Source organism: Chionomys nivalis, chromosome 15 (assembly GCF_950005125.1).
Source record: "Chionomys nivalis chromosome 15, mChiNiv1.1, whole genome shotgun sequence".
Lineage (NCBI taxonomy): Eukaryota > Metazoa > Chordata > Mammalia > Rodentia > Cricetidae > Chionomys > Chionomys nivalis.
The window spans coordinates 1,094,394-1,119,194 of NC_080100.1; the positions used below are offsets into that span (position 1 = coordinate 1,094,394).

The 24,801-nt window shown below is 48.4% G+C and overlaps 1 protein-coding gene across 1 annotated transcript in view; it reads right to left on the reverse strand.

The window, feature by feature from the left end:
- Window positions 1-3,635: 3,635 nt before the first annotated feature.
- Lpcat1 (lysophosphatidylcholine acyltransferase 1) overlaps window positions 3,636-24,801 on the reverse strand; it is a 53,173-nt gene continuing 32,007 nt past the window's right edge. Inside the window, exons 4-14 of the mRNA XM_057789918.1 lie at window positions 21,264-21,376; window positions 20,043-20,103; window positions 17,671-17,729; window positions 15,651-15,685; window positions 14,186-14,240; window positions 11,743-11,825; window positions 10,274-10,399; window positions 9,747-9,900; window positions 9,343-9,441; window positions 6,597-6,738; window positions 3,636-5,694 (exon numbers count right to left, since the gene is read on the reverse strand). Coding sequence (XP_057645901.1) covers window positions 5,510-5,694; window positions 6,597-6,738; window positions 9,343-9,441; window positions 9,747-9,900; window positions 10,274-10,399; window positions 11,743-11,825; window positions 14,186-14,240; window positions 15,651-15,685; window positions 17,671-17,729; window positions 20,043-20,103; window positions 21,264-21,376 — 1,112 coding nt within the window. The 3' untranslated portion in view covers window positions 3,636-5,509. The remainder of the gene's footprint in view (window positions 5,695-6,596; window positions 6,739-9,342; window positions 9,442-9,746; window positions 9,901-10,273; window positions 10,400-11,742; window positions 11,826-14,185; window positions 14,241-15,650; window positions 15,686-17,670; window positions 17,730-20,042; window positions 20,104-21,263; window positions 21,377-24,801) is intronic.

Below are 24,801 nucleotides of genomic sequence, written 5' to 3' on the forward strand. Positions count from 1 at the left end.
GCCACCAGCTATCTAGCTAGCATAGTCAGAGGCCAATGAGTAGTTGGTGGCCATCAAGGAGTTGACAGCTGTCAGTCACCAAGAAATCAGCAGGTACTGAGAACTTGTTGGCAGTCACTGAGGCGGCTCTGGTCATTGAGAAATTGGTTGTCCCTGAGAGTTTGGCTGTCATTGAGAAGTCATCTGCCAGTCATGGAAAACTTGGCTGCTAGTCACTGAGAATTTGGTTCTCGTTGAGAAGTGGACTACCATTGAGAAGCCAGCTGGTATTCACCGAGGAGCTGGCTGACAGCTATCAGTCCCTAGCCAGTGGGCACTCCGCAAACACCTGGGCAGGCTTGTGCCTTGGGAGCGCACACATTTCTCCTGGAAACCCTTGTGTTTTCCTTTCAAATTATCTTACATTGTATGTTTGTGTGGCATGTGAGTGTGAAACTGTGCCAGGCACACATGGGAACTTGTGGGAGTTTTTCTCTCCTTCGACCATGTGGGTTGTGGGAGGTCAAACTCAGATCATCAGGCTTAGTGGCAAGCATCTTTTCCAAGGCCTGGCTTGCTTGGTGTTTGTTCGATTGGGTGCTCACCGAGATGCCTCTTTTATGTCTGCATTTATAGATTTGGGGGAAATTATGGCTATTATCTTGTCAAATATTTTTTTCTGTCTCTGAAAGGTTATCTGACCATGTTTCTCGGGCTACTCATTTCTTTTCTCTGTATTTCTTGCCTGTGCTTGCTGGGACTGCACATTGCTAAGCTCCAGCCAGGTTCCTGTTTCTTCCTTCAGGACATCATCCAATAGGATTTTCTCAGGTGTAACATGGTATGCATGAGTTTGTCTCTTCCAGTGTGCATCTCATAGATCCTCTCCACGTGGCTGGAAAAGAAGGGTGGAGACTAAATGTGGATCAGCTGCGGAGCTGGTCAGTAACTACTTAGCCTGGTCGAAGTCGTGCTTCAATTCCCAGACCTAAAGCGGGCAGCACTCTCGGATCTGCCAGCTCTCCCAAGCAGGCCGATTGCTCTGGCCTTTCCATCACAACTGGAAAGGCTCCCTGATTGATACGAACCCCAAGTACAGATTCGGCTTCTAGGTTTTCCTGCCAATACCACCTGAAGTGCAGTGAGGGGCCTATTCGTGACTGTTCACTCCCCACTCATGGCTTTAAGCCTTGAAGGATGCAGGGCTGGGCTGACATTGGAGGTGGACCTGCGATTTTGGACTGCTTTCCCCAGTCAGAATGGTGCCGTAACCGAGGACTGGTGCGCATGGCTAACCGTGGCCAGAAAAGCACCTGTAACTGAGAAATTAGCAATGGCTCAGTTATATCTGGGGATGCCCTGGTGACTGTGCCCCTGTTCTAAATGCTCCCTTTGCCTTCTCAAAGTCCTCCCCCACCCAGCTATACTCCTGCCTACGACCCTGGGTATGGCCAGGTGACCGTTCGGCCCAGTGAGGCAGGAGGGTGACTGATAAACACCAACACAATGAAGACCCTTCACCTCCCTGCCATCTGACAGGCAGTCTCTGGAGGGGCTGGTCTGTCAGCCTGGGACAGGGATAGTAACAGTGGGCAGGGGTATCTGGGAGGATAAGTAGGGAAGAAAGGGAGAAACATTGTCATTAAATTACAATCTCAAAATCAATCAAACAAAGCCGCAGGCAGAGCTGCCTTGCCCTATGTGAGAAATAGATCTTCTTTGCTGGCTTCAGCTCTCTGTGGCCCTTATCTGTTACTGTGTAACTTGGCCTGGACAAATCCACAGGCCCTGACCAAGATTCTGCTTCTCCTTTTAATGTTGGAATACTTTGCTTAAGAGCCTCTGTCCCCAAGACCAGAGGTTTCTACCTGGGACCCCAAGACAAGTGCTGCACCAAGTTAAACAGCTGTCAGCCCCGGAGTTGTCTCTTTCCTGACTCAATGTATGACAAAGGGCCACTGTCGTGCAACTGGATAGAATAGGCAGGGGAGAGCCATCACTGCCTGTGGAGTCCAGTATCTCTCCGTGTGCTTATTGACATTGTCATGATTAAGACTGGGACTAAGGTGCTACCAAACCTGGGGTCAGGGGAGCACAGATAGGTACGGGGAGATCTGTGAACATGTGCCATCCTACAGTGAGACGGATGAGGACGGGTCAGCCACGGTACTGTGCAGTGCTTGACTGAGCATGTGCATACCTGCGCGCACGTGTGCCTGCTTGTGTGTGAACTTGCACATCGGACGGTTAATTGGTTACTCATTCTTCCCACTTCTCGGGAACCCCTATCACTTTAGACAGGGAATGGTGAGCAGAACTGGACTTTGAAACTCAGTTTTTCCCTAAGGAAATGTTTAGATTGGCTCCCGACCAAACTCAGTTCATCTGAAGGTGGAGACAAGGCTGGTGGAATTCATCTTCCCGGGAGAAGGTATAGCCTCGTGTTTATAGGCATGACTTCAGCAACCATGCTGGAAAATGCACAGGAATGTAACCTACAAAGCTGGGTGGTGGTGGTAGGGGTACAATCCCTACCCTGGTTCCATGTAGAACACGTAGTTTGCCTGGCTGCTGCCCTGCATGGGTGTGGCCAGTGTGTTCTTGAGCAAAATGATTACAGGTGACCACTTCCTGAACCAGCTCTGCCAGGAAAGCATACAGCTCATGTCTTGGTTTGACTCTTTAAACTGTAAACAAACCAGGCATGGCGGTGCATGTCTTTAATCCCAGCACCTGAAGGCAGAGGTAGGTAGACGTCTGTGAATTTAAGGTTAGCTTAGTCTACATAATGAGTTCCAGGACAGCAGAAGCTGGTGAGATCCTGTCTCAAGAAATAAGTCAAAACAAATTTTAAAAATCTTAAATATACTTAGTGTCAGAGCTGATGGTCATTTAAAAAATGACAAGTTCTTCAAAAAACACAAAGGAGAGGGATGGAAAGATGGTTCAGCAGTAAAGAGCGCTGAGTTTGCTTCCTAGCACCCACAGGGACAGCTCACAACCACCTGTAACTTCAGCTGTAGGGTATCTGACACCTTTGATCAGACCTGCAAGGGCACCTGCATTCGTGTGCACATAAACATAATAAAAACTGATAAAATATGAATCTTAAAACACAGGGTGTAAATAAAGCTTATGAAACAGTATCAGGCTAGACCCTATTTTCTCACTGCATGGAGCCCACACCGACATGCTAGTGTCCCACTGCTCTGGTAAACACCAGTCATTTATTCTGGGGATTGACTCGGGTCTCAGGCTTCTGCAGCAAGCACTTAGCTACTGAGCTATCCCCTCAGCCTTCACCAAACCTTTTTGAGGGTGTAGTTCTTCAGCAGTTGTTTTTACTTCAGTTTCTCCATCTTTTATAGTGGTTCCACAGGATGAATCTGCTGACAAACGTGCTCAGAGTTACACACGCATCGCGCATAAGAAACAGAATCAGCCTGCTGGATGCAAAGAGATGCACGCGTGTCATGGGGGTGAGAGTGGAGCTCCTGGCTGCAACACTGCCAGGAAAGCTTCCGCACACAGCTGCAGGTGCTTTCCAAGCCTAAAAGATGAGCTCACTTTGTTGGGCTTTCCTACCAGGCTGAGAAAAGTCTGTTGTCTTTCCACTGAGAGGCATTTAACAAAACACACTCAAGCCTGTAGAACTTTACATTGTGTTGTGTTTATTCCACCGAAAACCTGAAGACCGCACCCCAAAGGAGCCTGCAGGCAGGGCGGGCACAGCCCCAGCCCCTGCTTGCTCTGTACATTCACAGTTCTGAGCGCGGACTGAGGTTACTATCAAGAGTAATCAGGAGAATGAACTCCGTCCCAGGTCTGCTCAGGATTCTCTCAATATGCCCAGGGGCATTCCACAGGAATCCTTCACTTGCAGATGGAGGGGCAGAGCCCCAACCTCGGGACATCTTAGTTCATTAATCTCCTTCATTGGCCTTTTCATGGCTTTTCTCTTCTGGAAATTTGTACTCTACAGTTATAAAAACCAACCCGTTGGCTACAAAGGCTGTGTTCACATTTCATTCATACCTAACAAGCTAAGAGCCCAGAATCCAAGCTCCCTGCCCATCCTGCGGCAGTGTGGCGCTGTGTGGCTAAGGTTGAGGGGTTCTGTTTACGTATTTCTCTTGGGGGACGCACACACTAACACTCTCTCTGAGAAAGTTAGTAAACACCTGTTCCTGCACTTATTAGCCTAGTGGTCATTTTTTATAGCAATGCCCCGGATGTAAAAATCTAATTTAGGAGTAAAAAACAAAGTTACAAAGCAACCATTGCTTACAAAACAAACTAAACCTACGGTCACTGTTGTGCTTTAAGGATGAGTTTGTCATATAAAAAGATGAAACCAGGTAATGCCAAAGGGGACAGTCTGGACCCTGCTCCTTCCTGACTTCAAGGGGTGGCCAAGCGCAGTAAACGGTGTGGTCTGTCCCCTGCAGCTGTCATCCCCACAGAAGAAGGACACCTGTGCTCAGAGGGTGGCTGCTTTCCTAAGTCACCATGTTAGGAGAGGATGGAGGGCTTTGGACAGGACCTCCTGGCTCATCTCAGTATGTCTGCTCCGAGGTCTAGAATGACATCATAATGACATCATCAAGGCAAGGGGATGCCTTCCAGTTCTTTCCCTCTGCCTGATTCTGTACTCACATTCAATGCTCTCACCAGTTACATGAAGTAGATTTTGGTTATATTGAAACTGAAATACCGAATTGGCAATGTTTATTTAAAAAAAAGATGGGGATTCAGGAAGGCTTAAGAAAAGCAGAGGATGCTGGGGCCAGACTTTGTGGCTAAGCGTCCCATGGACCTAAATGGGAGGAGGGCAGAGAGACCCTTTAAACTGTGGCCACCGGAGACAGCCTCAGAATCTATCAAAAACAAGCCTGGAAATAAATATCCATAAGCTAACACAAAAAATGGAGTAGAAAACCAATTTTCTTTCTTTTTTTTTTCTTTTTTAAAAAAATGTTGACTGTTTTCCAAAGTACCTAAGTGAGGTTTATAAAATAGTCACGGGCTCCTGCACAAACACAGAAACACTTATCATTGGGTGATGCCCCCTCACATGGTGAGCCAGAGACGGCAGAGGCACGGAAGCAGGACAAGGTGACTGTTCCAGGATAGGTGTGTGCAGACCCCCACACTGTGCACACCATACAGACAACAAGGAGAAAGACTGACACACACTCAAGACCAGCGTATTCGAGGTGAGTCACACAGCCAGACCTGTGCCCACTCAGCCTGTGGAGTCCCGCCCCACAGGGAGGCCCCGAGCACCCACCCGCCTGTCTGCCTGCAATGGGCAGGTGGGATATACACACAGCTTCCCTGCAAATGCCCAGCTGGGCCCTGAGACAGAAAACAAATACATCACAAATCTTTTGGACCTCGGGTCTGCAGACAGAGAGAGACGGCGTGGGAAGACAGGGAGATGCAGATGGCACAGCACACACACAGGCTCCAGGCCACTGGAGGCGGGCGGTGATGCACGAGAGGCCTCATCCCTCCAGAATCGCCCATTCTAGTCCACTTTCTTACAAGAATTCTTTCTCCCAAAGTCTGAGTTTTCAGGGCTGAAGTCAGTGCAGAAGCCATTGGGAGTCAGTGCTGGGGGTGTCTGTGCACAGGTGTCAAAGTGTGTTTGGTCAGGGTACAAATAGTCCTCTGCGAAGTCGGGGTACATTTCTGCAAACTCGCGGAAGTCATCTGCAAAGACAAGGAAGGTGATCATTGGGACCGAGAGAGCCTCATCACCAGCCAATGGTCAGAGATCCCCCAGAAAGGCCAACCCGTGTGATGACCAGGAATTCCTCAGGTCAGGGACTAAGAGCAGGCTATGGCAGAGGGGCCCGAGATAAAGGCTGTGGGTGTTGGCATCCAGCTGAAGCTGCCTGGAGAGCACCTCCAATGCAGCTGGGGTGGGTGTTCCCCACAAGGATACCCAAGTCAGAAGCCTCTGCAACTTTGCCTGGTTGTGGGCTCTAAGCTTTAAGCTTGCTTCTAAATCACAGGGAGAAACTGGACCCATGATCATCATGTCTTTCTAGGTTTCAGAAGAACCTTCTCCAGGGGATCCATTGCTATGTGGGGAAGGGGTAGCTTAGGGTGTGGAGATGGGGAAGGGGTTCCATTCACATCCCCAGGCCTCCTGAGGCCATGCTCTCTTTTGCATACCTGGGCTGGAGTGTCCACTAAATCCTACCCCTGTTTGGGGACGACACTGTGTTGGGACCATTTGGAGTCCTGGCCTCCAGCTGCTCTTCCCTGTTAGAGATTTTTACTTTCCTTCTGATTTGAGTTACTGAAAGCTGTGTCAAAGTTGTTTACCAGCTCTGCTTCACGAGCGAGCACGTGTTGCCTTCGCCTTGAGGATCAAAGGATAAGGTTTTCACCTGTTGGCCCACCTGACTGTTGGATGTATAAGCCTCCATGGTGCTATTGAATAAGGGGCTTCTTACCAGTGACTAGAGGTCTGTGTGTCTGTCTGTCTCTGTGTGTGTTTGTGTGTTTCAACCTCCAACCCCTTGCCTGAAGCTCAGAAACTGTATGGTAGGGCACAGAGCGCAGACAGGCGTTGTGAGCTGCAACACTGTTCTGACTCCACTTACCAAATGTGATTCTTCCCTTCTCCTCTTGGTCAATAGCCTGGAACAAGTCAGTCACTGTTAGTTCTGATACACCCAGTGCGGTCTTGAGGATGCAGGACAGGTTGGCCTCATCTATGCTGCCGTCCTCAGGTGATCCATACATCTGCAAGGGACAGCGAAGAGTTACCCTGGGGGGTCCTTGTTCTGGGTGTTCATCAGATCTGGTACAGTTTCCCCAGTGGTCCTGTTCTGACCTTGTCAAGACAGCTGGCACCCTTGAGAGCCTACAAGTACCAGGCAGAGGCATGCATGCCTGTCTCTACTGTCCTTTGCAGGCCCCTCATGGACATGCAATATGTCTTGGGTGAGACATGGATGCTGTCATAACCGTGGGAGCAGAGAAACAAGTAGAGGGAGATGGAGTGAAGACTCAGCTCTAGCAGGGAGCACCAGAAGGACTCGGTGTGCCAGGGCCAAGCTAGGGCCAAGCTGGGGCTGCAGGGCTCTTGTAGCAAGACCCAGGCAAGCAGAACAGTGTGCCTCCCCTGCCACCTCGTGGCCAAATGATAAACTGCAGCATCTTTCGGTTGTGAGGCCGTGGTTTTGAAGAAGGCAAGTCTACATACATGTCTAACCAGAAAACTACACTGTATGGGAAAATGGATAAGGTGCCCCCAAAGCCCCTACGTGAAAGTTTTTCTACAAGAGTGATATTAACATGGAAAACAAGAAGGGACCCCCAAAGGGGGCAAGAATGTAGGAGCGTAAAGTCTCTTGGGTCTTCTCACGGTCACAAAGCTGTTTTACACCTTTATATTTGGCCCTAACTGTGGCGTGAGGAAGGCATCGAAATCCTTACACCAGATCCCAGGATGCTGCAGTGCTGTACAAGGAACCTAACAAACTCATTTGCTTTGCCAAGCTGGACTTGGTGGAATCATTCACTGGTCTGCCTAGGGTCTTAGTTAGACCGAGTGAAAAGATGATTCTGTCTTCCCAGACACCCCACTGACACCTTGTCCCTGTCAATACTGCCTATGTTCCCAGGGCTACAGGACAAGGATGGGTGCAGGTGGGGAGCCTGGGGAAGCCTGAGAGGTAGCAGCTGGCCCAAGGAGTAGGTGCAACTGGGCAAAGCTATCTATGGCAACAGGGAGCAGGTGCCTGCTATCCTACCACAGTGGGGATGTGGCCCCAGCGTGACTGCCAGGACATTCGGTTTCCTGCCACACTTGCTCTCAGGCGGCTGTGAGAGGCTTGGACCGAGAGCCGCTCGCCACTTTCACCCACGACAGAGTCTACTTGATGACGTCAGAGTCCAAGCGGGACGGCGCCTTCAGAACAGAACGCAGTGTCGAACAGGAGAGCCAGGCTTCTCCAAACAGCCAGCAAGTATTGACACCATACAGTTAACTCCCCTGGATTGATCACATAAGCTGCTACGTTGGCAACCGGGGGCACTGCCCAGCGCTACTCTGGACTGGTACAGCAGTAAGTAAGGGAAGGAGCTTTTGGAGGCCATGAGAGATGAGGGATAGCTGACACTCTTGAGCCTATCTGTGAGGGGTTCTCAGAGAATCTTGACTCTGAATGTGAGAGGCACCATCCCTTCGGCTGTGGTGAGCTGGGCACCATTCCTTGGGCTCTGTTTTCTGGCTGTGACTGCCAGGCAGCCACTGCCTCACACAGCTGCTGCCATGCCGGATGGCAGTCCCTCAAACGATAAACCAAAACAAATGTCCCTCCTTGAAGCGGCTTAAGATTTATTGTATTATTCATGTGTAAGTGTGTGCCTGAATGTATGTATACACACCATGAACATGCATGGACCCACAGAGGCCAAAAGAAGAAATCGTGGTGTGGTGTGAGCCATCTGGTATGGGTGTTGGGAACTGAACTCAGGTCCTGTGTAAGAGTAGCAAGTGCTCTTAACCACTGAGCCATCTCTCCAGTCTCTGGAGTGGCTTGTCAGGTATTTGGTTACAATGTTGACAAAGGTAGTGGATATAGAAAATTGGTAACAGGAGTCCTTTTTTTTTTTTTTTTTGCAAAGTACAGCATAAAAAATGTTTAATGATTTAAATTAAGGTGCAAACATGTCACTTACACAACTGGGTAACTAATATACTGAATGGTGACTCCAGTTAGCAATAGAGCTTACGTGTGCTAAGAGGGGTCTTAAAGGGTCTTACAACATAACAGGAATTCTTACGCCTTGAACTATAAAGGGTGGAGACACAGGATAGGAGATACTTCTAGGCTTGCCTTGTAACAGTGTTAACAGAGGATGGAGATACACCTTGAGTGGTGGCATCCCATACTAAATAAAAAGGGAAAAGCAAGAAATCAGCTGAGCATCACCATTCATCTCCTGCTTTCTAACTCCAAATGCAACACAGCCAGGCCCTTCACAGTCTAGCCTCCGTGGCTTCTCCAAATGCAACAAGACCAGGCACTTCACAGTATAGCCCCCACGGCTTCTCCAAATGCAACCCAACCAGGCCCTTCACAGTCTAGCCTCCACGGCTTCTCCAAATGCAACACAGCCAAGCACTCCACAGTCTAGCCTCCATGACTTCTCCAAATGCAACAAGACCAGGCACTTCACAGTATAGCCCCCATGACTTCTCCACTATGACTGTATCTCCTCAAACCACAGCCCTAGATGAACTTTTCCTCTTACAACATGCTTCTTGCCAGGAATTTGTCCCAGTAATAAGAAGAATAACTAACAGACGCAAACATCCCACTCAGGGAATCTACTTGCCTTGAATGCCAGCTGGATGGTGGCCAGGGTCTGGGATGGCCTGCACACCACGGACAAGGCGACCACATATTCACGGAGGTCTATCTCACCGCCACCGCTCTGCAAAAGAGAAGCACATTCGGTGATGGCTCGACCATGTCACCAGGGACCTGCTGACTAACTGCTTCACCCCAGCCTGATGTGGCAACATCTACATGTGTGAAAAACATGCTTTGGAAGATGATTCCTGGGCACGCTTGCTAAAACCCCAGTCGGTTTTCAAACATGAAGCTTCGCCAGAAAGCAAGCCAAGGCCTGCCTTGAGAGAACAGGCTAGCCAGCATCTTTGTTGGACTTGCTCCACTTAGGACCACTTACACGTGGACAAGCCAGAGGTTTTGCCCCAAGCTCCCCAGTGCACCCACCTCGTCAAACAGTGAGAACATGTCCTCCAGGGCATCTGAGACAGGAACCTCCAAGTAGGCTGCAAACTCTGGAAGCCCAATCTTCTCTCCTCTCTTCATCCTTGCACTCTCTGAATATTTGTCTAGATCTTTCTCAAGATTTTCTGGTTTCAATCTAAATAAAAACACGAGAAAGATTTATTGATAAAACCATAGCACAGAAACGAAAACAGGAGACTTATTATGAAGCTTGGAGACTCATCAAAATAGTTTTAAAATTTCTTAACAAGCAGCAAGTTAATTTCGGAGCCTGGCATGTCCTCACAGTTTACAAGATGCCAGGTTTTGTCTCTGCATCTAACTGTCTGCCCCTTGGGTGTGTTCCCACATAGTGTACAGGGGTAGCACCCATACACCCGGCTGGTATCCAGAAAGATTCTTAAAGCCCTTCTATGTGGCCCACTGATGACATCTGAAATCCAACAGGTCCCTTGCAACCTCGGCAGCGCTTGGTTCTCACGAAGGCTTGAGAGCTACAGGCCACTCACCCGAGGCCCCTCACAAGCCTGGCGAACTCTAGCAGGCAGGTGTCAGCGGGCAAGCGGAGCTGTCCTTCTGCCAAAGCCAGCTGGCAGTCCTCAAAGGTGTAGTCAGTTACCGAGACTTCCAGAGCCCTACAAGAGAGGGAACCTGCCATCAGGTTCCATGCCACTGGTCCTCACCCACCAGTAGGAGGAACCACAGCAGCTGCAAGGGAAGAGGGTCTGAGGGCAGCAGGGGTGGATAGCTCCTGACGGCCTTCAGGGGAGCACTGCTCTAACAGACTGGCCCAGGCCAAGAAGAAAGCCCAGAGGTCACGGAGGCACTGGAAGTTATGGGATACCCAGTTCTCAGATGCCAGGCTAACATGGGCCTCCCCTCGGGGGAAGCTGCAGAGTCTCATCACACAACCCTGCCTGCCTGAGACTATAATGGGTGCGTCCTCCCTCCTGGGAGTGCAATAGGAGCTCTAGACCAGGCCTTTGCTGATGTCTTGGTGCGCTATTTTAGCCACAGAAAACATTATTTTAACTTATATATCAAGAAAGGAAATGCCTATGAACACAGAGAGAAGCCAAAATAAGAATGACTATCACTGCCTATGAACACAGAAGTCACAACAAGAGTGACTATCACTTCCCAAGAACATACCCTGCCCAGGATATCTGAAAACAATGAGTTCTGTTGCATGACATATGCCGTGAGCACACTGGCTGGCAGTGCTCAGGCACCAACGGGATTCCTGCAAAGTCACTGCAGAAGCACATACACCAAGCACTCAGGTTAGCAGGGAAACCTCTCGACTCTTGTCCCCAGATGCATCAGTGCGGTGAGCTCATCAGACCCTGCTCTGGGTGCACACAGCTGACGAGGTCTGGCATCTAGCAGCAGCTTGGGATTGTGGTGACATGGCATGTTCCCAGTGGAGTCTCAGGAACATGGGGCAAGCTGGAATGGAGGGGTCTCGATCCCAGGCTTACTGTTCTGGGTCTAAGGGTGTGGACAGCTCTGCCACCATGTTCTGAGAGCACCTGGGTAACATGATTGTTGTCCAGACTAGCAGGAACCAGCAAAAACAATGCTTAAGTTCTCTACTGTGCCCAAGTGTCAGGTGGCTGCTCAAGTCACCCTAGGAGATTAAACACATGGACAGTACGATTCCTCCAGCAGGGGGAGCAAGAGTGTCAGCAAACAGTTCACCGTCTTAGGAGGCTGTGACCTGAGGCTGACCCCTGCCCAGGCCAGTGCATGCCCCAGAAAACGCGGCATCACTGATGACTACGGCAGGTTTGAAACTTGCGAAATGAAGCACAGATTAACCATCTTTTAAATGTCAAACAAGTCAAAACACCATCAGATAAAAGTAGGAGACACAAACCCAAGGCGGAGCGCACTCCACCGCTAGCATACGCAGGACCTGCTTGTTCACTCTTGCACAAACCCATTTCCCCAGCACCACTGGCAGCTGCTCACTCACTTGGCCATGACGCGCCGCACATTGCTGGCATATAGGGCAGGATTTCTCTTCTCCTCCTCCGAAGGGCAATACACGGGCAGGAACTAAGGACAGAAAAACTGTGTTATCTCTTGTTAGTATAAGACACTGATTCCATGGGTCATCATAAGTGGTAACTGTGACAATTTTAAGATGGGCAGAGCCCACCAATACATGCTTGCACACTCATAATGTACATACATATATCTAGACCCACATGCATGTGTGCACATGGGTGTGCACACACATACACACCTACCTGTAAATTTTACAACTCAGCCTTGCTAATCTGGAGAACCCACTGTCCCAGGTCACAATGTCCAGTTCCTAATTACAAGCATATCTCCATCCTGCAGTGACAGTTTTGTGTTGAGGATTACACAAGACAGTTCTTCTGCAGTTTCTACACCTGAGGCCCTCCTGGCAGCTAACATCTACTACATCTCTGTGATAAATCAGTCTAAAAACGTAGCATTTTAAAAGACTTAGGGGCCCATGCAGATGCCAACTCTACCAGCATGAAAGAGCAGAAGACCATGCCTGATTCCTATTCTTAAAATAAAGGTATTTAGGAATATAGAAGCATCCCGAAAGCCTGTAAATTACAAATATGTGCATATAAGCTTTCAAGGTCACATTTCAGAAATTCCTAAAAATTACAACAGTCTCTCACATTAACACTGGCACCACATACCAGCAATGCGAAGAAGAGCATGTAAAACATATTGCAGGACTTTTCTCAGTCTTTTATCTGAAAAGGAGAGACCATGTCTGAAATAGGCCTGCCCACAAAACAGGGGTCCTAGCCATGACAAGATCATGTTCCTTCTCAGGTCTGGTCTTGCTTTCTCCTGGCAGCTGACAGAAGAGCCTACCAAAAATATCCAGAGCAGCAGAACCGACAGTCTCTGGGCTAGGCTCTTTGTAGAAGTAGCTCACCTGCCCATTTTGTATGCCTCTGTAGTACTTACAGCAAGTGAGCAGGCTGTCTCACCAAATACAAAGGTGTGTATGACTCATCTCTGATTTCAGATGAAGGCCCATCAGAATTTTTTTTTTGAGAAAAACAAACAACCCCCCCCCAACAAAACTGAACAAACAAACAAAAACCACCACCTCCTTCACTCAGAAAAAGTTCTACAGACTATACATATATGACTGTGTTTGTTGAATTTAGCCAAGAGTGTGGGTTAGGACTTAGGAACTTGCCAGCAGCTCTGAGCTGGGTAGGTTCTATTCCATGACCAATGATGACAGAATGAAATTTAGCCATTCAAATCTGTATTGGTGGTATCAGGTAGTAATGAAGATAAAATGAAAATTCGGTCTGTCTCTGTCTTGTCTCTCTCTCTCTCCTTCCTTTTTGTTTGTTTTTCAAGACAGGGTTTCTCTGTGTAGACCTGGCTATCCTAGAACTCAGTCTGTAGATCACGAAGGCCTAAATTCAAGAGATATCCATCTACTTCTGCCTCCTGAATGCTGGGATTAAAGGTGTGTGCACCACCATTGCTTGGCCAGCAAAAAGAAAATGTGTATGTATCAATTTTATAAACTCTAGGTAGCAATCACCTAAATAACGAATGGCAGATTTAGTTTCCTTTTAATTTTTAAAAATCCTGCCCAGGTGCTAAAGAGATGATTCAGTAGTTAAGAGCACTTGTTGCTCTTTCAGAGGTCTGTTCCTAATGTCCATATGGCAGCTAACAACCTTCTGTGACTCCAGTTTTAGAGGACATGACAACCTCTATGGTCTCTGTAGGCAATACATACACTTGGTGCACAGATATACATGCACGAAAACACTCATACATACAAAATAAAAATGAACAAATCTTTAAAAAAAATCCTATGCAAATGTGTTTAAATGACACAGAGCACATAAAGCCACAGAGAGGAAGTGACCAGAAAGTTCCCCTTAGACCCAGACAAATGAAGATACTCAAGGACAGATATGTAACATTATCTGTGTAAGTTAGATACTATGTAACTATCTACACAGCTCTTGGTCTAATAGTTTTTAACAATGTATCAAGCTTATTCCAATGTAACATTGTATGATATACAACCAGAAAGACACCCTGTGCAACATTATATGACATTGTATCCTTCTGGGTTAACATTGTTGTAACACTATATTCCTAGAGACACCAATGTAAACTGTGTGACACTGTATTCACACAACTGAGGCTAATACTTTGTAATACAGACCCCAGTGTAGAACACTGTATCCATACAGACCCCATGTAATATTGTGACAATGTATCAACAGCCCCAAGTCTAATACTATTCAAACACTGCATCAGTTTATACCCTAATGGAACCCTGTATCTCACAAACCTTAGCAGAACTGACTCTGGGCCAGATGCCACTCCCACCATACCCATGCTGCATTCTGCCCACACGACATAACACTATGTTCACTCACCTCAATTTCCACCTGGTTTTGAAACTGGCACAGAGTGAGCCACAGGATTTTCAACCTTAAAAACAGCATTGAATAATTTTACAACATGTTTACAAAGTTAGGCTCCTAATTCTTTTTTTTTTTTTGGATTTTTCGAGACAGGGTTTCTCCGTAGCTTTTGGTTCCTGTCCTGGAACTAGCTCTTGTAGACCAGGTTGGCCTCGAACTCACAGAGATCCGCCTGCCTCTACCTCCCTAGTGCTGGGATTAAAGGCTTGGGCTCCTAATTCTTATAGCTGAATAACTCCAAATTCTGACCAAAGCCTCTAGGAGGTGCTGCTGGGCAGTGAACCTGGAAGGAAGGGGAACCTTCCAAAGTTGAAAGGTCAAGGAAAAAAAAGAATGTAATAAGATGATTTTATTAACTAATCACTTTTCTGGTTAGATATTTGCTTTGGTCTTTGGTTATTTTAGAAGGCCATAATGCTTCCTTTGCCCTCCTGCTTTGACAGCCTTGTCTCCAGGATGCCCATCTCCCTATGTATGCAGGGCAGACTTTCAGCTTTAAGTCATGCTATGACTGGTTTGCCTGATTTCCGGGGTCCTGGATCTTCAGTAGTATTGCCGGTACTTGTTGTACTGCATGGAATTACAGAGTTTCCTGGAGTCCCCATCCCTGAGGTCACATTCTCTTCTCTCTTCCTGGCAGTCAGTCACCCCCTAATTCTGAGCCAATCTTTTTCTGCCCTAACATGCCAGTCTGCGCACAGGACAAGACACTGGAGCCCAGTTCCAAGTAATCCTTCCAGTCCACCCACCCCCCACCCAACCTCGGAAGTGGTGGTCTGACGTCACTGCAGGGGCACTTCCCCAGCCAGTGATACAAATACCTTGAAAGGCTAGGGAGGGGTTGGTACCTGATTTCACTTCCTCCCTGAAGCCCTTGAGCCAGTTTTATCCCTAGCTGGCTCCTCCTCCCTGCATACAAATGGCAGCTTTATTATGGGTTGCCTTGACAGCCTGGTGTCCCAAGTTCAGATGCTGTAGTTTTTGTTTCTCTAATTCCATGGGGTTGATAATCACAGGACAACTGATTCCTTGTGTCTGTTCTGGGAGGATAAGGATACCAACTCTAAGAAGGCCTCCCTCACCTAGGACCCCCTGAATCCTACTGCCTATACAAAAGCCCCCATCCCCAAACACCAAGTGCTACCAGATTGACAGTACTAGGTATACTAGATGGGTAAGTGAAGGGCTCAGCTACCTTCCTGTGGGTGCTGGCATCGAGGAACTTATGTCCCCAAAATCTAGGAGTTAATTACATAGCCACACGGGAACACTTAGGTTTTTTCACAATGGGTCGATCCTAATTGCTATCAAGAGTAATTTTCACATTTGCAAAAGCAACGAGAGCACAGGGAGTCACCAGAGGTCTGTGCAGCCACAGAATGAGAGGACAGACAGGATGACACGGGGCCCAACTTACGCTCCGGGTCCTTGCCACGTCCATGTGATGGTGTCCTGGGAGTGAGAAAGCAGATGAATCAAAAACAGAGCCAGATCATGAGGGCCATCTTTATCCAGCCCAGGGGTGCAGAGCTGTTTTTCTCCCACACTAATATAGCCAGAGTAAAAGCAGCTGGTGCCCTGGGTTCCAGGGCCCTCAATAACCCAATCTCTCAAACGACCATCTTTTTTGTAGCACCTCTGAGGGTGCCAATTCTAACAGTGGCCTAAGTAGGGCTGGTACCCATTACCCCTCCTCTCCAGTGTTCCAGTTTGTACTTCTCAACCCTTCCGTATCCCCGGCCCACTCTAAGATGCTTCCTCAGGCAAGGTCTGCCTGGACCTGAGCACATGATCTCACTGCAGCTTCATTTTAAGGCTGCATCTGCACCCAAATGTCCAACCATGCCTACCACATGCATGCTCCTCCCAGGTCAACCCTGGGCTTTGAAGGGGGGCCCTGCCACCAGGGGACTTAGCTACCTCACTGTATGTGTGCCCAGAAGGACTTCAGAAACTATCTTAGAAGTTACAGACATTTTCACAGGAGCTAGGCAAGCACCTCACATGGTTTCTTTCCTTTGCCATCTTCAACCTCTTACTACCCTGGTTTGGCTCCCTGGGCAGACTCTGTGCTCAGAACTCTGGCAGCAGGGGTGCATCCTGCAGCTACAGAGCTGAGGAAGCTCACACAAACCTTCGAAACATGAACACAGGCAAACTTCCTGCTTCTCTGGATAATCAAACTTCCAAGGTTCTAGGGGGACCAGGGAGGACTATGGCCTTACCAGGCCAACGAATCAACTCAGAATGGAAACCTCACTCCCACAAACAGGCTGGCAGGCCGCTCTATTCCTGGGTGTGCTGACGTCCGGCAGAGGGCAGGGCCTTCCTCAGGAAACTGACAGGAAATGGACTCTTCCGTGGTTCAGCAGTACGTGACAGAGTCATGTTAGTATTAATAACTGGTGGTCCAGACGGCTTCCACTGCCTATCCATCTAACTCAGGTGACCTCACGCTCAGGAAAGCAGGCCTGGTTCCCACACAGTCAGGCAGGAGACTGTGTCCATGAGCTGCCTGCATTGCTGCCACTAGGTTGTGAGCTGAGAGGTTTCCTTCCATACTGTCCTCGGCTGTCAGAGTAATCGACTGTTGGGGACAGGGAGAGCCCACTGTGGTAAGCACCACCTTACTGTTTCCACCAAGAAATGCCAACTCAGGGCCCTAGGGCTCACATTCATAGACTGGCCATTTCTAACTGCGGACGCCATCAAGACAGAGAACACCTGCTCCAAAAGTCATAACAGAAAAGAGACTGTGGCTGGCATCTGTGAAACAGGTGGGACCTCATGCCTCTCCCCGGGGACTGGGAGAGTGTTAAAGACACTTGGGAGAAAGACCCAATGGCAAAACCAGCTCCCTCATCTGGACTCTTCCCTCCTCTAAGCTGGGGTCCTTCCAGGTTACCCAGGAGTTCTGGGACCAATTGTCCTGCCTTATCTTGTTTCTTTAAAACAAGTCAACGAGACTTCCAACTGGAGCAGAGGGAGCATAACCAAGTTACCAGATCTCTTACCTACTGCTCAGCTTTCTAGAATGTAAGCAGCCCTGGATTTTAAAACAGCCCAGAGGGAGCCAGGCTTTGGAGCTTCTGAGGACTGTCTGTGTGGAGTCTCACTAAAAGCTGGGATGGGTCATGGAGCAGGGCACCACTTCAGGGCCTGTGAAAGGTGCAACTCTGTGTGCCAATGCTGAGACCATTCCAGACCTGTCACGAATACACCACAGAGCTGGCTGGCACTTGGGATTCTACCTGCTGAGCCTGCCCCTCCCTCTCTGGGCTGAGGCCATGTGATGATACCAACTGTTCTCTTAACTACTGTGCATGGACAAAGGACGTAGAGACATGGCAATCCAGATACAACCAAAACACCTCACCGGCTCTCACTCTTCCTCAACACCCCCCTCCCTGCAACACATGTCCCAGAACATGACTCACCAGCTTGTTTGGGTAGCGTAGCACCACAGGCTGGACAGGAACTCCAGGAATGAACGCACCTGCCAAGGAAAACACAGGGTCTCATTGCTGGCAGGAGGAAGCATGGGAGGGTGGGACCTAGCTGTGGTACTTTTGCTGGCCTTGGTAAAAACAGCTTTTCTGTGCCAGCCTTCCAGGTCAGTGAAGACATTCTTTGGGTTCCTGGATTATTTCCTACACCCCTGCACTGCCCATGAAGAGAGGAGCTGCTGTCCAGTGTGACAGCATTAAATAAACAGACCCAGACAGAGGTGAGGGTCTCCAGGGTGTCTATACCTCAGAACCCTTCTCCATGGGTCTGCTCTGTTGACCTTAGTTTCTACACACTGCTCATGACCTGCATCTGGGGTAGGGCACTAAGCAGAATGAGGCACACCTGGTCTCACCTGGGGTAGGATGTTCTAGTCAAGCCCTGTCCCCATGGGTGACTAGCCTCTGTCTGAGCACTAGAGAAATATTACCTGAGAAGCCCCAGGATCGCCCCGCCAGGCTCCTATCCTATCTATATCGTGGCTATGCATTCCCTGATGAGTTGGCAAGACTGGCTTATGAGTTCTATTCTATTTAAAAAATGGCTGATTGAAGGCCCACACCTCTGAAAACCAAGGTGTCAGAAGCACCCAGACATGCGGGATGGACCTAGCCAAGGAGCCCCATGTTCTTCTGGACCAGTGCAGAGTCTCATAGAAACCATCATTCATCAGTGGTGTGTACCATTCTGGGAGGGGAATGTCCTAGAGGGACGTTCTCTGGTTGTTCCAGACAGCCCTCCATTCCTTAGTTCAGGGCCATGGTGATGGTCCTGGTTTAGGATTTCTGTACCCCTGGAAAATTTTCTGCATGTTTACTCATCTTGGAACCTGGGTGAATGTGTGCATCTGAACGCGCATGACCATGAAGGCAAGTATAAGGAGGGAGAAGCAGGTGCTGGGCTGGTCTCACGTGCCTAAGCAGGAACTAGCAGCAGGGATACCCACAGGAGGTGATGGCTCTTCCCAGACTCCAAAGCACAAAAGTTGAGGCCACATGGAGGCTTCATATGTGTCATGGAGTACAACAGTTGGTTGGACACTGGTGAACAGCAGGTGTCTAGGGAGTGAACCATATCTGGACACCACAATTAGTGCTGGTTGGTAACCGCGGCATACATCATACAACCTCCCCCTCCCCCATGATGTATTACCATTGGGGAGGCTCTTATTTATTCTCTGCCCATGGCCTTGGGGACATGGCCTGGTGGGGGCCTTTATGGGTCATACCCAGTGTGAGGAGCCCAATTGAGGTGGGTTATGGACTTTCTCCTGAAGCTACGCTTGTCTTGGCCACCACACGCTCCCTTAGCTGCTACGTGTACTTTAGAGAGAGCAACCCAGGGCACATTAAAAGAGATTTCACTTTCTTGCACTATATCTCTGCCCATCAAAGTTGCTACCACTATCTATGTCAAGAAAGGGAGGGCTCGGTCGTGTGCACAGGAGCAGAACAGAAGGGTGGCCTGGGGAGGTGGAGACTCTGGATTACCATGCAGAAGTAAAAAGAATGGAAAGACCATGAAGCTGGAAAACCTCAAAGACAGGGCAGTCCGATGTGACCCAGAGCAGAATACTAGCAACTGTACCCAGGATGACCTAGTCTGTGGGAGATGGTGTGCATACCTCATGCAAAGAGTTTGAGTCCCACCCTCCTCTTAACAGTACTAAGAGCTATGGCAGGATCAAGGGATAAACCTTTTACACCTCCCAGGGTATACAGAACTTTAACTACGCAGAGTCAAGAGTGGACTTTGTACCCCATCATAACAACTGTGCTGCTAAAGCCAGGAGCTCAACCCCAATGCGGGGCTTGGGGAGTGCCATGAGGAGGTGTCCCAGCTGATGGGTCACTGCCCACGCCTCTGGAGAAAGACTGCTGTTCTCTTGTGGCTCTGGAACCAGCTTTCAAGACTTTGCAACCTAAGAGCAAGCTACAGGCTGGAAGACCTCTCCTGTCAATAGGAGCTGCCAGGGCCCAAGGCACCTTGTAGGCCAGAGGGCAAAGAGATCTCAGCACATCAGGGCCTCACTGGTCAGGAACTCAGGGCCCAGGCAAACATTATCACCTCACGATAGTCACTGCCTCCATAATCTCCTCATCCTCCTGCAAACACTCCAGCTCTTGGCTCAGACACCGAGACTTTCCTGTGACTTCTGGAAATGCCTCTAAGAACTTGTCATCACAGACAACAAAGATTTCCACCACCACGGATGCCATTACTTTAAAAGTCATGGATGGCTTCCTCTTTTTGACAAAGATAAAAAAAAAAAACAAAACAGAACAAACAAAAACCTACATACCAGGTTTGAAGGTAATGAGGCAGGTCCGATTTGTACATGTTCCTTCTGGAAAAATCATTATCTTAAAATAGGAAAAAGATAGCATTAAATCAGAGGACTTAATTAAATCCACAGTCCACAGAAGCCCACCTAACCAACGTGTTTTTTCTACTACTAACGTAATTTTAGACTATGGCTCCCAGGTAGAAGAGGGTCTTCATGAAGCCCCCCTCAGGGTTGGGAACAGGAGGAATAAAATGAAACATGCTATAAGGATAAAGTAAGGAGCAGTGAAGGACACTGTGGTTCTTAGTCACACACACATCACAGGAGAGAACGGGAGCCAAGAGTGGAGGCACTAATGAGGGACCACATCATGAGGAACGGGGACACTGGGAACAAGCAGGAAATTGTGCAGCCATTGGTCACAACTACAGCGTGAAGAAACTCCTGTCCTTGTGGACATGTCAATGGCTGACTCACTGCTCAAGACAGAATATACAAACTAAAACTCCCCATGATGGAAAGCACAGCTCATAAGGCTTTCAGATCTGAGCCCTGATGAGAAGGTGATCCATTGGGAGGCTGGATGGACTCAGTGGGCATGCCTAAAGAACACAGGTAAGCTCCTTGGAGAAGAGGGAGCAACTCCTGTGCATGGGGGCAGGGGAGGTGGGGGCATTGGCCACATTTTACAAGCCAGAAGCCTCCCTAGAGGCTGCCTGTGGGCACAGGTCCTAAACGCCAGATCTGCAGAGTTTTTGAGCACCACAGGGCATCCTCAAAACCACCAGCCTCTACCTGTTGGCTCAAGTAGAAAGAAAAAACTGAACATGAGTGACATTAAGGCATCTCAGGCTTACGGGGGCCACGGGCAAAGGCAAGCATTATGGATGCAGAGGTAGGACACAGACAACAGGACAAGAGGCTCGGTCCAGATCTGGAAGTGCTGAATTCCTCAGGCTCACAGTTAATTCGAGCAGCAATCAGCAAGGCACCACCCCACACAATGACACAGGTGGGCACTTGAGGGAATCTGTTTTCATTTAAGCCCAGACACTGAAACCCAAAGTGCCCAACATCAAGTATGGTCTTAGATGCACTCCCTCCCCAAACACAAACAGAACAATGTCAACTTCAGCACTGAGAGCGACATGGTGGGCTGTGTGGTTTCCTCTTCCTCCCATTCTCAAATTACACATCTTTTGGGAGAACCCATAAAAGCAAGCAGGACAGTTCTACCTGAGGCCACTTTCCATCTGACTGTGCCCGTCGCTTGATCTCCTCCACTGTTTTCCTTCGAGAGTCCTGGTCAGACCGGGACACAAACACTGGCCGAATGTACCTTATCAGAGCTGTAGGAGGTAAGACAGGTTATCAGCACCCATAGCTTCCAACCACAGGGTTAGAACAAACACCTCTCAGGGGCTAGTGAGCTGCAAACCCCAAAGACACCTACCTCCCTAGGCCATGCTGATGCCTGGAGGGTGAGCGACCTTTCAGTGAACTCCCAGTACCTAAGTACCCTGGAGGAGCAATATAGTCCACGAGACCATCAGCCAGGACACACAGGACATACTGGAAACCTAATACTACCAAAACAGATGATCTGCTATCATTGTATTAGCAGAAGAAGATTCAAGTGCTCCTGGACCCCACTGTTGGTTGAATTTGCCTTCCTGAAAGTCAAGAATAAAGCCCTAACTCCTAACACCTGGGAATGTGACCCTAACTGGAAATGTTTGCAGATAATCAAGTTCAGATGGTATCACTTTAACTAGGATGGTCCTAATGAACAACTGACATCCTTGTAAGAGAACACAGGTGGGTAGAGAAGGTTGCATGACAAGGGAGGATGCTATGTGCCTGCAAGCCAGAGAGTACCAAGGACTGCCAGCTACCACTGTGCTCGGCTGCCAATGCCCTTCTCTTGGACTTCCAGAGTGGCAAGAACAAGCTCTTGTTGCTTCTTTGCTGCAAGAACCCTAGAGATCACACACAGTCCTGGAGTAATCGCGACATCATAGGGTCTCTACATTTGGTCTAGGTTCAAGGCACCTATATGGCCATGACTTGCAGGGCTCAATTGACCAAAATGTTGGGGACCACCAAAGTAAGACCATGTAAAAATAGGATAGTGCTCAAAAAAAAAACTATGAAGAGGTTTTAACATGAACTACCCTCAAGTAAGTCCATGTTCTGAGGAAAAATGGAGCAGGGAACAGGTAGCTATAGCTGATCTCCCAGGACCATTTTAGCTATAGGTTCTTTTGTAAATCATTTTGAGACTTGAAAAGATTACTCTGTGATTCTTTCTAGGTGGTTTTCAAAAAAGCAAAGAAAACAATTTTTTAAAAAAAAGGAAGAAAAAAAGAGAAAATCCCTTCAATCTTGTAATAACCCAGTGTCTTCATAACTCTTCCGAAGAGCCAACACACAGGGGTAGTGACATGTCTTTATAGGTCTTGAATCATTTTGCTGTTTTTGTCATTCTAGCAATTGTTTCATCCTTTTCTGTCATCCTTTTCTGGTGCTAAAATGACTTCAAGAGTCAAAGGGAAGAGGAATGACAGAATCCGCCCAGCAGGCTGTGAGGGTGACATCACAATCCCGACTTTATCTGCCTTTCTGTAAAATGCCATCACCTTCCTAGAGGTGCTGAGGCTCACCTGGTCTTGCTGTATAGTGTGTTTCATGGGGCTGAGTACAGAACTTTCTGTGTCCATGACGTCAAGGATAAGAAAACTGTCTCGGATAGTGGAAGATGTTGGGGGATATAATTTTAAGTGTGTTGCTTTTGTTTATGCTGCATTTGTTTAACTCTGCGAAGCTGTGATTCTTTGCCTGTCCAAAACACCTGATGGCCCTAATAAAGAGCTGAACAGCAGATAGCAAGGCAGGAGCAAGGACAGGCGGGGCTGGCAGGCAGGGAGGATAAACAGAAGGAGAAATGAGAAAGAAGAGGAACAAGAGAAGGAGAGGAGGACACTAGGAGCCAGCCACCCAGCTACACAGCAAGCCATGGAGAAAGAAGTCAAGAAAGGTATAAAGAGAGAGAAAGATAAAAGCCCAAAGGCAAAGATAGTTGGAATAATTAAAAAAAGAAAAAAAGAAAGAAAAAAAGAAAAAAGAAAGAAAAAGCTGGCAAGAAACAAGAAACAAGCCAAGATAAGGCCGGGCATTCATAACTAAGAATAATCCTCCACGTGCAATTTATTTGTGAGTTGGGTGGTGGGCCCCTCAAAAGAGTAAAACATCACACAACAGGAAGATGCCTTCCGGTCCTTTGGCAAATCTGAGAATGGATACAGGGAGGCAAGAAGGGTTCCAAGGATGGGACAAGGTAACAGGGATCATCTGGGCACCTCCTTCCATCAGACAAAATGATTCTGGGCCTTGATGGACAAGTTGCTCCTAAAGGCAGGAAGGGAAAGCCCACAGCTCCCTGGCAGTAGGCCATGCTGTGCAAATGGTCAACACAACCCTGCTGGAAGTCCCAACAGACCTGCGATGGCATTTCCTTAGTGTTTTACTTCCAGATATCACTTGGCCAGTTCAGTGTATGAATGAGTACTGGTTGATACAATTGCCATGAGATTGCCCTGTCCAAGGCAAGTGGTGGTGGTGCACACAATTATCCCAGGACCCAGGAAGTAGAGGCAGGTGGTTTTCTGAGTTCGAAGCCAGCCTGGTCTACAGAATAAGTTCCAGGACAGCCAGGACTATACAGAGAAACCCTGTCTTGGGGGGAAGAATTTGCACTGAAGCCTGTGGGCCGTGTGGGCATTTTCTTATGAAAATTGATGAGAGAGGGCCCAGCACACTGTTGGAGTGATTTTTTTTTTTTTTCGGTTTTTCGAGACAGGGTTTCTCTGTGGCTTTGGAGCCTGTCCTGGAACTAGCTCTGTAGACCAGGCTGGTCTCAAACTCACAGAGATCCGCCTGCCTCTGCCTCCCAAGTGCTGGGATTAAAGGCGTGCGCCACCACCGCCCGGCCTGTTGGAGTGATTTAAAAGTGCAGGCTGGGCAAATCATGGGGATCAATGCAGTAAGCAGCACTCATCCATGGCTTCTGCCTCCAGGTTTCTGCCTTGCCAACTTCCCTAGGTGATGGACAGTTACCAGGAGTGCAAGCTGAAATAAAGTCTTTCCTCCCTAGGTTGCTTTTGGTCACGGGGTTTTTATCACAGCAAGAACAACCTTAACCCTAACTAAGACACATAAAGTTGACTCACAGAATTCTGACAATGTAGAGACAGGAAAAGGTATAAGGTTGGTCACACTCCTGGCACGGACAGACCTAAATATAAAAATTAGGTATTTTCAACATTCATCTCTTCAACAGAGTTAGGAGCTGTCTGTCACAGGATTCCAAAGAAGGGCTGGAAGTTGGGACAGGCCGTTGCCTACCTAAGTCTGCTCTGAGATAGGAACCAGAACACGTCCTGGGTTCTCGAGGGGTGAAGAGGACCCTTCGCTGCATGCCCAGGTCAGTACCTTATGGGGCACACTGCCTTCCATGGTAGCTAGCTGGATAAGGAACCAACTGAGATGAGCTACATTTGGAGCCTAATCAATATTCCTCTCCCTCCAGAGACAGGGTCTCGATGCTCTAGCCGGGGCTCAACGGATCCTCCTGCCTCAGCTTCCGGAGTGCTGGGACTACAGGCACACATCACTGGACCTGGATAACAAACATTTCTGATAATCTTGCCACCACCATTCACTCTGTGGACAAGGAAATGTACAAGCTACAAGAAGAAACTCTGTGCACAGCGAT